This window comes from Plecotus auritus (assembly GCF_963455305.1).
Source record: "Plecotus auritus genome assembly, chromosome: 1".
Lineage (NCBI taxonomy): Eukaryota > Metazoa > Chordata > Mammalia > Chiroptera > Vespertilionidae > Plecotus > Plecotus auritus.
Window position 1 is genome coordinate 51,544,799 of NC_137770.1, and position 14,486 is coordinate 51,559,284.

At 45.8% G+C, this 14,486-nt stretch overlaps 1 protein-coding gene and 1 pseudogene across 28 annotated transcripts in view; one reads left to right on the forward strand and one right to left on the reverse strand.

Moving 5' to 3' along the window:
• DAPK2 (death associated protein kinase 2) overlaps positions 1–14,486 on the forward strand; it is a gene marked incomplete at its 3' end in the record, with an annotated part of 124,831 nt that overhangs the window by 89,749 nt on the left and 20,596 nt on the right. For all 27 annotated transcript variants that reach the window (XM_080676693.1, XM_080676706.1, XM_080676705.1 and 24 more), the window contains 3 exons: positions 4,818–4,947; positions 11,111–11,159; positions 12,189–12,215. In XM_080676693.1, the coding sequence (XP_080532819.1) occupies positions 4,830–4,947; positions 11,111–11,159; positions 12,189–12,215 (194 nt within the window). In that variant the 5' untranslated portion in view covers positions 4,818–4,829. The remainder of the gene's footprint in view (positions 1–4,817; positions 4,948–11,110; positions 11,160–12,188; positions 12,216–14,486) is intronic.
• Positions 1,925–2,872, reverse strand: LOC308254037 (sodium/potassium-transporting ATPase subunit beta-3-like; annotated as a pseudogene). Its single transcript has 2 exons — positions 2,203–2,872; positions 1,925–1,957 (listed from the first exon to the last, which is right to left on the reverse strand). The product of its transcript is annotated as a sodium/potassium-transporting ATPase subunit beta-3-like (transcript).

Sequence of the window (14,486 nt, forward strand, 5' to 3'; positions counted from 1 at the left end):
CATGTATTGGTAAACACACAGGCTCCTCTCTGCATGCTCTGCATTTGTTTACTCTTTTTATCGCCCCAATAACTCTGTGAGGGAGGTTCCATGGTGGTGCTCATTTTTTAGAAAGGAGAGGTTGCTAGAGGGCTTTGTTGTGCCTCCTCAGAGTACCATATCAATATTCCCATTTTTCAGATGAGGGGCCAAGGCCACACAGCTAGCAGGGGGCAGAAGTGGGAGTCAAACCCATGTCTTTCTGATGACAGGACCCTCTTTAGTTCTGGTTTCCTAAACTCTGGGCACTGCCTGATTTTGGAGAACTTGCTTAACAAAATCAATTCTGGAGTCTCGCTCCTGGTGAGTTGATTTAGTCGGTTGGTATTTTTAACACAGTCCCCAGGGGATTCTGATGGGCAGCTAGCTCAGATGGGGGCCCCCAAACCTTAACTTGGGGCTCAGAATGCCTGGATCCAGGCCCAGGTTCCTCACTGGTTAGATGGGGCACTGGCCATCTATAGCTTGGAGGCTGTGAGGACCTAATATGCTGTTGTGCGGGGAATGCCCATGACAAATGCTAATTGTTGTGTGGCACAGACTACAAAGCTAGCATTGCTGACTGGCCCAAGGCTGAAAGCCAGTGGTCCTGGCATGACCTTGAAAGTGAATTTTTATATCCCTCCCTGTACCCCACAAGAGCATACAGACACTAGGAAGTGGTTTTCTCCCCCAGAGGAGGAGGAGGAGGCATGAGTGAGTGGCTAGAGGCTATGCTTTAACAAATCTAGGGCAGCTGAGTTGGGGCCCTTCCCTAAGCTGTGAGTTTTCTGGGAAAAACATGGAGCTGGAACAGCAAGCTCATGAGGCACTAGTGCCGAGATGGAAATGACCACTTTGCCAGCCAGCAGGGGTGATCCCAGTGGGCATCTCTGCATCAACTAGTGGAAAGGAAGCAATGTGGGAAAAGGGCAAACACATAGGATTTGGAGTCAGCCTGAACTTGAATCTCAGCTCCACTGCCTCTGAGTCTCATTTTCTTCATCTGTAAAATAGGAGTGATGACGGTACCTGCCTCAGAGAGTGAGAATCAAATAGATGAGTGTGATCGCTTTGCAAACTAAGCACTGTAGGTTTTGCTTTATGTGAAACCCAGGGCTGCATGCTTTTAGGAACACAGGTAGAGCATGAGAAGCAGGCCCTGCCCTTGGCAATGTGCAATCTAGTGGGGCAGGAAGACAGGCACACAGAATTCTGGGCAGTGTTGGTGCTGCAGGTTGAGATTGCTGCACGAATGTGGAGCTGGGAGAAGGAAGAAGGGCTGGACTGGGTATTCAGATGATGCTTCTTGGAGGAGATAGAATTTTTGCTGGGCTTGGAAGGATAGGTAGGAGTTCAATAGGCAGATGATAAAATAAAGACTCTCACTCTGGGGAGGAGATACATGATCAAGGAAATAATGACAGATGTTGATAACAGCCGCAGGCCACTTTATATGCCTTGTGTGATCCTCTTGAGGTAGGCTTTATTATTATTTCTAATTCATAGGGGAGACCCCAGAGGCTGAGTATCTTGCCCAGTGTCAGACTGCTGGTAAATGGCACAAGTAGGATTCGAACCCAGGTTCTAAGGCTCTGAACCATCATCTATAGTGATTCCCTAAAAGCGGGATATACCAGAGATGCATCTGTGATTCCATTGGTTCAATCCTTCATTTGTCCAGTGAACAATTTCTGAGCCCCTACCACATTCCCAGCCACTCCTTGGTGTTAGGGATGGAAATGAGAAGAAGGTCCCTAGCCCCAGTCATGTGGCTTCAGGATAGTGGGAAGAGGACACATAAAGAAGTAATCACAGTACAGTTGGTTCTCTGCCAGAGGCATGCCAGGGTACCATGCTGGCCCTTGGGTGGAAACAAGTAGCTACATGTGTTGGGGGCAAGGGCTCAAGAAGACACTCCAATGTGGATGAGTTGGAGCTGGTGGGAAGGGGAAAGAAGCTTGTCAAGAAGGCATTCCAGCAGAGTGGAGATCTCCTAACTCCTACTATACATACATTGTAATTTTGTTTTGTTTCTCTTCTTAAAAAAATATTTTTATTGTTAATAGTATTACAGCTATCTCCCATTCTCTCCCCACTCCCTACCCCCTGTCCCACACCCCGCATTGTGATTTTGAATGCAACTCTGTCTAAAAACTTGTCATGATCATTGTGGTTTTTTACGTTGGGTGATTCAATAATCTTGCACTCGACTATTACTTTTTGGGGGGTACTGCTAGCACCAAAGTTGAGCTGGATAGCAACTAATGGCTGCAGATACCTCACATGCAGTTTTCCCCATAATATGGAAAATATTTTAAGTCTATATTTCTCTTGGGAGGATAAGCTGATAGAGTTGTTTTCACCCTTAGGAAAGCCATCCATCCTTGGTTCTCCTTGAGGCTTTAACCCAATTATTCTGTTCATTTACACAAGAATACAAGGGTGTCCACTGGAGTGGCCAAAGTCAGGATCATTCACACCATGGCATGCTTGAAGTAAGGTAATAGGAGACTGACATGCCACATACACTAGCCCCTTCTGTTCAAAGAGTTCTCCATCAGGGCAGACTGAGGTTCTTCTGTCCTTCTAAAGCAAATGGCTTTGGAAACATCTCACGGTCTTCAGTGTGCCCTGTATAGGACTCTGGATTAGACACACTGAATGACTATTCCAACACTGACACTAGTTTTGTAAAAAAATTTAAGTCCTGAACTAAAAACCTGGTCTTGATATTTTGGAACCCATCATTGACAGTCTGAGGCATAGCCCACATTGTGAATGTGAAGAATCCAGCCAGGAACCCATAAGAGACTAGGTGGAAGAGCAGGACCAAACTCCTGCTCTTGGCCATGTGCCCCACAAACTCCTAGTGGTGGTGAATGATCCTGCCTTCGGTCGGTGGTTGTAGATAAAGAGCTCCCACCCAGACAGGCTCTGGCTGAAGGACTTTTTGTGTTTCTTTGTCATGGTGTGTGTGAGGAGAGCTGCGGCCACATAGGCTGTGAGGAGCATGGAGGTGCATTCTGGCTCCAGAGGTGCAGCCTGGCTATGGTCTCAGAAGGTGGGACTGCAGAGGACACCTTCTCACTGCCGATCGCACCCAGGCCAACTGTCATGCGCTGGGCGGGCTCTTGCTGAGGCCTTGGGAACTTGATGTTTCCACTGCTTCGGCCAATCCCTGCGCCACTGGACCCACAATGCTGCCACTGCCACCACCTCCCTTTTCTTTTTCTTTGCCTTCATTCCTTTTTTATGGCTGAACTAGTGACCCGGTGCACAGATTTGTGCACATTGAAAGGAAATTAATTAGAAGGTGGCCGGCAGGGCGGGACTGAGTGAGACATGCTGGACATGCCCTGGAGCCAACCTCCCCAGTCTGCCACTCCTGGTGTGGAGCCTTGGCTCGAAGGGCGTCTGCAGAGTGAGCAAGGTCCCTCTAGCAGGTGGGGTCCCTCGGCTTGGCCTGCGGAGATCGGGCTGAAACTGGCTCTCCGACATCCCCCGAGGGGTCCCGGAGTGCGAGAGGGCACTCTGCAAAGTTGCTGTCATACAGGACACAGGGTGTGGAACGCAAATGCAAGTGTGCAGTAAACCAGATTCGGGGCTGACAGTACCCCAGCAACAACATAATCCACGGTCAAAGGTGGAATTACACAGCCCCACGAGGAATCGGGCTCCCTCCTGTCTGGTTTCGGAGTGTGTCACCTGAGAACCACCGCTGCCAAGTCACCGCAGCTCAGCAGCTCCTGCATTGAGCGTCTGCCCCCTGGTGGTCAGTGCGCATCATAGCTACCAGTCGACGGATTCTTAGCATATTAGCCTTTTATATATATATAGATAGTATTCCACCATATGGATACACCACATTTTGTTTACTCATCAGTTGATGGACACTTGTGTCCACTTTGGGGCTATTATGAATATGCTACTGTGACATTTGTGTACAAGTTTTTGTGTGGATGTATGTTCTCAGGGTGTTCCACTTCCAGTTGGAGTCTAGGAAAGTCATGGTGGGGAGTGGGAAGAAAGAATGAAGCAGACGGACCTGCTCGCCCACTGGGTACTCGGAGCAGATGGGTGGGAATGAGAAGGGTAGCCTCAAGATCCTGTTCTAGCCTCACTGGGAGCCAGAGTGTGTGAGGCCAGAGTAGGGCTGTCCCCCAACTACTGCACCCCCGCATTGTTGTGCCAGATCTGACAGCCATTTGCTAGAAGTAACTTGAACCATTATATTTTCCCTGGAAATCAGGTCCATTTTTTTCTGTGCCCTGCTGGGGCCCAAAATTAGTTAAACACATAGATAGAGACTGGTGAGCCACACCCATAGTCTAGAGGAGAAGAGTGTTGTCAACAGGAAGCTGACCTGCTAGGGGAAAGAGGTGGTCAGAGAGACAAAGGCCAGTTAACCAAGTGTAAACCAAGTGGTTTTGTTTATGGGAAATGCTGTAGGTAGCGTCCTGGCCGCACTTGACAGATGAGAAAACAGAGGCACTGCATTGAAGGAATGTGCCATTCAGAAACAGAAAGGGTATTAAAGACAGGGTCTCCAGTTGTGCTGAGAGCAGCAGGAGCAGCAGGTTTGGTAAAACCCGGGTCTTGCCCTCAGTGCTGTGCCTATTTTTGAGTTCACAGGAGAAGACTGAGGACACAAAAAAACAAGAATAGTTTATGTTGTTTTAGTCTCTGAAAAAAGAACACCAAACTCCACCCCAGCCCCAAAGCAAAAACACAAAACAGGGCTTTAATTACTGTCTTTTTCTTCTTCCTTTCCTTTTTTTTTGTTTTTTGTTCTCCAGCCAGAAAACATTATGTTGTTAGACAAGAATATTCCCATTCCACACATCAAGCTAATTGACTTTGGCCTTGCTCACGAAATAGAAGATGGAGTTGAATTTAAGAACATTTTTGGCACACCAGAATTTGTTGGTGAGTTTTAGGGCTATTTCTCTCCCAGTTAAGAATCTGATTATCAAAAGGTAAAGAAATCCCAGTAACAATCCGGGTGTCTGGGGCTATGGCTTCCAGTCTACGAGATGATGCTTTCGAGACCCCCTGAAAACCCAATGGGTGGGAAAGGAAATGTCTTGCTGGGCCTTTGGGTGAGGGTCCAGGGTTGGCTTGGGAAGGCCAGGTGGGGCTACAGGCCTTTGCAGAGTTAAACCTTCCCAGAGCTGGTCCCATCTCCTGCTCTTAGATGAGTTTGTTGAAGATTTAAAATTACCTCACCCTCTTGCATTCCTGTAAATTCAACTTTCTCTGAAAAGAAAAAGGAAATCATCTGCTGGATGCCAGATCCTCCCACTTGCCTTTCTTGTATGCCTATCCTTTATTTATGCACAGGAGGCCCACCTGCAGCAGGGCCCAGGCGGCTCTCTCTGCCCTCTGTTTCTCCCACTCTTGGCCCAGGCCTCGGAAACCCCCTCATGGGGCTTGGGCTGCTGGTTGGGTTCATAAAGAAACAGCCTTGTAAAGGGGAAAGGAATGAGAGTTGAGAACCACTGTCTCTCTGCTTTGGGAGTTAGAGTGGTCTTGAAAATGGAGGGAGGGCATGGTCTCCCCAAAACCCAGGGGCTGAAACTTCTGACCACAGTCTAAATAAAAAAGAAGGCAAAATGTGTCAGATCACTCACTCTGATGGATTTTTAGGCCACACATACCAGCTCTGCAGCCATGATGGCATGGTGCTGCAGAGGACCCACAGACCCACCGGCGGGGGACCCTTGCCATGTGCCAAATACTATGCCTGGTGCTCTTCAGACATTATCTCAGTTAATCCTCAAGCCACCTCGTGAAGCAGACTTAATTATTTCCTCTATCAAGTGCTTTGTTCAGGGCAAAGCAACCAGTAGGTGGTGGAGCTGAGATTCAATACAGATACATTCAACATCAAAGCCTATCCTCTTTCCATTATACTGGATTGCCTCTCTGAGGAGACCCTGCCCCAAGGAGCTTACAGTTTGTGGAAACAAGACATCAAGCCACCAAATAAGAGTTCTGGAAGGCTCTTTGCAGATCATCTGGTCTAGTTTTACAAATGTGGAACTGGAGGGCTGGAGGATTTTAGTTAAGGTCAACCAATGGCTATTCTTAATCTTTTGTAGGGAGATATTAGGTGAGGACTGGGGATAGACACAGTGATGGTAAGGAGCCGCATTCAGAATAACACACCCAAGGTCACAGCATGAATTGGTGGCAGAGCAATTAATCACATCCTATCTCATAGCCACTCATTGCCCTGACTTTCTAATTGAACCATTTATTGTTATTAAACACTTGGCATGACTTAACAAAATAAACATATACATTTTTACTACATATGTGAATGGTGGGCAGTAATTGCTATCTCAGAAAAAGTTCAATAATAGATGTCTTATGCTTCATGTTCAAACTGGCTCTGCCACCAATTCATGGTGTGACCTTGGGTAGGTCATTCTGAATGCAGCTCCTCAAAGACTGTTCAAACAAGATATCTAGCACAGTCAATGGGATCAGTCAAGGCTTTGAACCAGTGAGGGACAAGGGCTGCTGTGAGTGGGGGAAGTGTCTGAGAGGGGTGGGGAAGGAGTGAGGGTAGGGGAGGAGTCCACCCCGGGTTTAGTCATCCATAGCAGGGGGTTAGGGCCAGAATTAGTGCATTTATCAGGGACAATTCACTGTTCACTCTGGAAGGAGCAGAGAGTTCACACAGACGGTTATGTACGTGGGATATTCATGAGTAGGGCCAAACTGTGGAGTGTTTTGCCCAATCATATGCTGATAAATGTCTAACAACTGGGTCTCAAAACAAAACCCTAGTTTCTAGTATTTTCCAATTTCAAGCCATGAACATGCCACTGAAATCAGAGTTGTGAAGAGATGCACACAGTTGACTCTTGTGAGACAGTATGAGCCAGCTCCAGCCCCAAACTGGTTTTCTTTGTACCTTAGAGATATGTAGAGTGGCTTCTCTAGGCCCCGGCCCAAACTCTGATGCCTAAGACCCCTGAGAAACAGGTTATAACCATTTCCTTATTCCCATGATTTCTTTGAAATTTCAACCCGAGACCCAGGGTTAAAAATTTACTGTCAGCTTCCTGGAGTGTGGTGGACCTGGTTTTCCAAAAGCCCTCCCACTACAAAACTGGGCTCTTGAAAAAAATATTATTTTTAAAAACAATTTTGGACTCATAGAAAATGAGTAAGGGTAGTAACTCCTTTAGCATAATCTGTCCCACCCCAAAAGCCAATGAAATGAATTTAGAACTGGATCAGTGAGCAGCAAGTTCAATAGAAGGACTGCTCCTAAAAGCAAGTACACATATCAGTATTTCAATCAGAGGCTAGCAGGATTTAGATGTTCAAAAACATAAGATATTTAAATGATCAGATGTTGACTATAAAATAAATGGAATGTATATAGAAATAAAAGGTAGAATCACAAGAATGAGCAAGCAACAAGAGAGTGTCAAAAATGACCAGGCAAATTCTAAAAGGAACCAGATAGAACTTTAAGAAATACAATCTATCCTTGTAGAAATTTAAAACTCAATGAATGGACTAAACAGCAGATTATACACTGCAGAGGAAAGACTTGAAGAATTGGAATACTGAGCTGGAAAAAATTAGCTAGAGTACCACAAAGTGACAGACATAGAAATATGAGAGGATAAGAGAATGAGGATTAAAGAAAGAAAACCTAACATAGGTCTATTTGAAATCTCAGAGGAAAGAACAGCGACAATAGAGAGGCAACATTTGAAAAGAATAGCTGAGAATTTTCAGAACTGATGTAAAAACAGAAACTGAAAGGACAGTGTACATCAAACAGAAAACAAAAGAAAATAAATCCATACCTAGCCACATTATAGTTAAACTCTAAAGTACCAAAGACAAAGAGATCTTAAAAACCAGCCAGAGAGAAAAGAGATCACCTACAAAACAAGAAACAAACAGTAATTATACTTCTCAAAACAACAATGGGGCAGGGGAGGGTTGGGTGTGGGGGAGAGGTAAGAGATCATCCAAAGAACTTGTATGCATATAAGCATAACCAATGGACACAGACAATAGGGGGGTGAAGGCCTGGGGGGAGGGGCGGGCTGGAAGAGGTCAATGGAGAAAAAAGGGGACATATGTAATACTTTCAACAATAAAGAATTTAAAACAAAACAAAACAATGGAAGCCAATGTTCAATAGAATATTATCTACAAAGAACTGAGGGAAAAAAAATAGTTGTGTACTCAGGAAAATTGCATTTCAAGAATGAGGGTAGTGCTTGCTTCAGCAGCACATATACTAAAATTGGAACGATACAGAGAAGATTAGCATGGCCTCTGCACAAGGATGACACAAATATTTGTGAAGCATTCTATATTTAAAAAAAAAAAAAGAATGAGGGTAAAAGATTCAGGTAAAACAAAGCAAAAAAAAAAAAAAAAAACCCAACAAAAACAAAACAATCAAATACCAGCAGATCTTTTTTAATGGAATTTCTAAAGGATATACTTAAGAATTAAGGAAAATGACCTCTGAAGGGACATCTCAATGTAAGAAGTAATAGGAACAAATAAATCAGTTAACATTAGGCAAACAGAGGATGTGGAGAAAAAGGAACCCTCGTGCACTGCTGGTGGGAATGCAGACTGGTGCAGCCACTCTGGAGAACAGTATGGAGTTTCCACAAAAAACTAAAATTGGAACTCCCATTTGACCCAGCAATCCCACATCTAGTAATATATCCCAAGAAACTAGAAACAACAATCAGAAAAGATATATGCACCCCTATGTTCATAGCAGCACAATGCACCATAGCTAAGATTTGGATGTCCATCAGCAGATGAGTGGATTAGAAAACTGTGGTACATCTACATAATGGAATACTATGCTGCTATAAAAAAGGAATTCTTACCATTTGCAGCAGCATGGATGGAGCTGGAGAGCATTATGCTAAGTGAAATAAGCCAGGCAATGAAAGAAAAATACCACATGATCTCACTCATTTATGGAAAATAAAGAACACTATAACCTGATGAACAAAAAGATAGATGCAGAGGCAGTAAAGCATCGAACAGACAGTCAAATTACAGTGGGATGGCTGGAGAGTGTTGGGGAGGGGGGTAAAGAGATCAACCGAAGGACTTGTATGCATGCATATAAGCACACCAATGGACACAAGACACTGGCGGGTGGGATGAGGGCATGCGACAGGGGGTGGGGGAGGCTGGGGGAAAGTCAATGGGGGGAAAAAAAGGAGATATATGTACTACTATGAGTAACACTTTAAACAATAAAAAAAAATAGAAAAAAAATAAAGCCTTTTACCATTTCAAAAAAAAACATTAGGCAAACATAAACATTTTCTATTTAAAATAATGATGAAGTTTTAATTGTGAGGATAAAAAAGGACAACTGAAAACTGAAGAAAATAATGTTAGATTTGACAGAATGCTTGAAATTAGGGTTTATATTAGTAGAGGAAGGTTAAAATGTTGACTTATGTTAGAATTTGTTAGGTAGACATAGTAAAGTCTCAAGGTAGCCATTATAAAAATATAAGTGTGTGTATGAACAATAAGAAAAGTAAAAAAAAAACAAAAAAAAAAACACAGAAAGAAGCACAAAAATGGACAAACAAAAGCACATAGAGGATAGATATGATACATAATTATGTCGAATAGAGGTAAGTACTCGAAAATGAGTTGCGCTTCTCACACTGAATAGCAAAGTGCTATATGTGTCTCTAAATGCTTACTCCCAATTTCTGTATCTACCTTGTCTGGACCAGTGACAATTTGCAAACTATTCGTCGGTGGGCCACACTTTGAATACCACTGTCCTAGACAAAATCTTTCACGTGTGTGTCGGGATACATGTACAAAAAACAGTTCATAGAAATGGTATTCTAATAATAAAAGAAGTGGAAACCATCCAAATGATCACTGAGAAGAGGATAAGTAAAAAAATGATATATGTATAGCCACACAATGGATTATTAATTAGCGGAGAATATGAAAGATCGTGGATGATCATTCAATGGATGCTAGAAGCATAATGTTGAGTGAGGGGGAAAACATGAAATGACACCATTGACACCACATGCAGTATGCCACCATTTTTATGAAGCTGAAAAATAAGCAAAGCCAGAAGAATGGCTTCCTGTTTCTGCAAGTAGGGAGAGGTGGGAGGGTGAAATGGTGGGCACACCCTGTAGATGCAGTGGCTTTGATATTGTTCTAGGTCAACAAATTTAGCCTTTCCCACTTCCTATCTTATTCCATTAGTGGTGAAATAGGCTTAATCCTTCTCCCTTCTCTAGCCTCTGCCCTCTCTTTCTCCTCCATTTCATAAGCAACCTTTTTTAAAGAGTTGTCTACACACTTATCTCCACTCCCCACACTCAGGGCATTCTCTGGCCACTGCAGTGAGTGTGAAATTCAATACTCACTTGCCAGTGCTTGTCTGCTTGACCTCTGGGCTGCGTTTAGTCTCGTCTTCTCAGTAGTCTTCTTCCCTAAGACTCCGAACCCTCTCCTGGCCACCGCATCATTTGCACAACTCCTGTTTCCACCTATACGATGACTCCAAATTTGATAGCTCTGGCCCACTCCCCAATGCCCAGCTTCTTCCTGGACACCTTCCCCTGAATGCCCCTCAGGGACCTCAAGTTCATCATCTGGACCCCAGGTGGGAGGTACCCTCTTTCAGACCAGACTTGGAGGAATGTGTATTCCCTCTCTGCCATCTTCTCCACCACCTTCCAGTGCTGACCTGACTGGCGTCCACCAGAGAGTTCTCAAGTAGGCCTTGTCACTAGGCCCCATTTCCCCTTCTTGCATCTTCCTCTCCCCACCCTCTTCTTCCTTTTCCGGACATTCCTTTGTGCTTTCCCCCTCCTCACTATCAAGGCCTCTTTGTAAAATGTTTCTACCAGGATAACAGGCAACTAACTTCCTCAAAATTCTTAGAGCTGGATTATCTCCTTCCTTTGCTCTGATTTTCCTTAGTGGGGATTCAGGATGGAGACATTTGGTAGCAAACTCCCTAAAATTCCCAACCGCCATCTCTTCCATTTTCTTACTCCTGCTGACTCCTCTATGTGGCTTCTTGCAGCTCCAGAGATTGTGAACTATGAGCCCCTGGGCCTGGAGGCGGACATGTGGTAAGTTGTGTAGGCCACCCACGTGGTCTAGGGATCCTCCCAATGGCCGAAGGCCTCAGACCCTGGCTCTGCCTGATATCCCTCTTGACCATGAAAACCACTTTCTCCACATTCTCCTTTCAGAGCCTCTGCCTGCTCCAGGTGTGCTGGGTCTGAGGCCTGGGCAGCTGGAGGCAGCTAGGCCTGGAGCTGAGACCAGTTTGAGCGTCCTCAAACTACGGCCCGCGGGCCACATGCGGCCCGCTGAGGACATTTATCCGGCCCGCCGGGTGCCGCTGCCTGTCCTGCTTAGCAGCCGACTCGTCTTGGGCCCGCAGTGCGCATAGAAATTTGTTCATAGTTGTTTTTTTTTTTAAACTATAGTCCGGCCCTCCAACGGTCTGAGGGACAGTGAACTGGCCCCCTGTTTAAAAAGTTTGAGGACCCCTGATTAGAACATGGCCGAGGCAGAGAACAAGGGGAGAGCTGAGGGTGAGGTTCAGGATCCATCCCTGAAGCCTGCCACGGCCATGATTGAGATAATGTGGTAGCAGCTCTTTCAGTCAGTCAACCAAGTGACACTGGGAGCCTCGTGTTCTAGGCTCTGTGGTGGGCCTGGGGATACTGCGTGATTGATTCTCTGCACAGACAGGACTTGTTTCATTTGGACAGTGCTTTTAGTTGGCTGAGCCCCTTGATTAGTTGGTTTTCTAAAATACTCACAGCAGCCCTGTGAGGTAGTTACTATTGTCCTCACTGTATGAGGAGAAAGAGACTCAGAAGTGATAAGGGACTTGCCCCAATCACAGCCTGCAAGTGCAGGAGTCTGATCTTGAACTTGGGTCCTCAGACTCAATGTCCAGAGCGTGATGACTCCACATGCTTCCCTGGGTGCTGCTGAAGAGTGGGATGGAGAGGACTGTGGGGCTCAAGATGGCATTCAGAGGCTGCCATGGAAGGGCCACTTCCCTTGAGAACCATGCGGGGAGTCCCTTGCTGGTCTGGGATTAGAGCCAGGAGGCCCTGACTTGACTGTTCTTTGTTTTGCAGGAGCATCGGTGTCATCACCTACATCCTGTGAGTATCCCTGATTCAGGGTGTCCCAGCTTAGACCTGGGGGAAGCAGGAGGAATGAGAGAGGGGCAAACAGACAGACAGATTGACACTGAGCACCCACCATAAATCAGATGTGTTCGAGCCACACAGCAAACCTGAGGCTAAGCCCTCTTAGCTCCATTCCACACATTTGACCCTGGGGTTGGGGTTGGGCAGGAGAGCAGCCTGTGACCCTCCACACTGTGCAGCCTGTGTCTGCATCCCCACCGTGGCTGGGGCCCACCTCTCTGCTTCACCCAGACCAGTTCTAACGTCAGTGTGACAGCTCTAATGTCATTATGCCCTCCCTGATCCTGCCTCCTTCTCTCCCTTTCTCGCTTCTTTCCCCAGTTCTCACATTCTCCCTCCTCCTTTCTCCCTGGAGTCTCTCCTTTCTGCTCCTGAAGTTTTAAGTCGCTCAAGCAGAGATTTCCCACACAGCTCTGTGTGTAGTGGATCTGACACTTTCCATCTCTGTGGCCTTGGCAGATTCTTAACTCTCTCTGGGCCTGTTTTTCTCATCAGAAAAATAGGAATCACAAACTTCCCACCGGGGGTGTGCTGTGAGGGTTAAATGAGCTGACATGTGCAAATTTCCTGGCACTGCTCTGGCCCCTAGTACACGGCTGATTAGTGGTTGTTTATTCCATCAGTGCTTCCCAACCAGTTTCCCCTCACAGCACACCTGCAAAACGCTATTTCTGTGGCACACTGGGTGAGAGTCAGCCCACAGCCAGACTCAACAGCTGAGGGGGTCATTCTCCAAACACCCCCATAAACTAGTTTTCTGACCAGTAGTACTTGGATTGGAAGCTCTGTACAATGTGAGGGACCCCCTTGAGCTGCAGAGAGGGACTAAATCCTGGCTGCACATAAGACCTTTTGATACCAACCCTGGTCAAGATCTATTAAATTAGAATCACTAGGGGTGGCATCTGGACACCAATTATTTTAAAAGCCCCAGAGGAATTCGATGCAAAGAGAGATGCATTGCTCTATAGTTTCAAATCAGAGCCAGAATAGTCAGACGTTAGCTCTTGAAACATTGGTTTCCTCAGAAGTCTGGTGCCCACATTGAAATGTTAAAGAATTCCAGTGTGTACAGGGCACATAGACTTCTTGTAGCTCATTTGAATTCCATACAATTTTTGAGTGCCTGCTCCATCGTGGGCATTGTGCCAGGCCCTTGGGATAGTGACATGATGGAGAGTCTGCCCTGCTAGTCTGGAGCTCCCTGTATTGGGGTGGAGTGGGGAATGACTCCAGATAGCTAACTCTCACCCAGTGGGATCAAGGTTATGGTGGAGGTATGAACACACCTCTGTGAGACATAGATAGGAGAGGCAATGGTCTGCTGGGGCTTCCGAAGGTTTAATGGGTTTGGGGGAGGAGAAGGAGCTTGATTGATTTACTTGATTTGAACTGGACTGTACAGAATGAGGTTAATTCTCCAGGTATAAAGGGATGGAAGGAATGTCCTGCTAAGGAAGGAAACAGCATGTTAAATGTGGTGAAATGTATAAAGAATGTGTTAGGGAATAACTCCTGATGCCTTGCTCAGGAGTTTAGATGTGATCCTATTGAGCAGCGATTTTCAACTGGTGTGCCACAAGCATTTTTAAAACATGCAATACCCGACTGCATACCCGGGTAGTTAGGGGCACTGACCTCTTTTCCCTTAGGCTGTCAAATTAAAAAATGACAACAGCCAACACAACAAGAGCTGTCTGGATCAAAATTATACCTATTTTTTTCAGATCAACAAAAAATATATTTTTTGGTATGCTGCAGAATTTTAGTAATTAGTTTATGTGTGCCATGAGTGAGAAAGGTTGAAAATTGCTCCTATAGACAATGGGGAGCCATAGAAGGTTCTTTGTGTTCTAACAACAACGATAATAATGGCCACCAATTTCAGATCTTTAATAAGGGCCACCGTGATTGTATGGGTCATTTTATATATATACTAGAGGCCCAGTGCACGAATTCATGCACAGGTGGGGTCCCTCGGCCTGGCTGGCAATCGGGGCCGATAAGGGCTGTCTCGCCCAGTCCCGATCGGGGCCTGCTGGCCCGGGGGAGGGAGGGAGAGGGACCATGGGAGGTTGGTCGGCCACAGGAGGTTGGCTGTGGGAGCTTGGCTGTGGGAGCACACTGACCACCAGGGGTGCATTGAGCATCTTCCCCCTGGTGGTCAGTGCGTTGTCATAGCAACCAGTCTCCCGGTCATTTGGTTGACCAGTTGTAATGGTC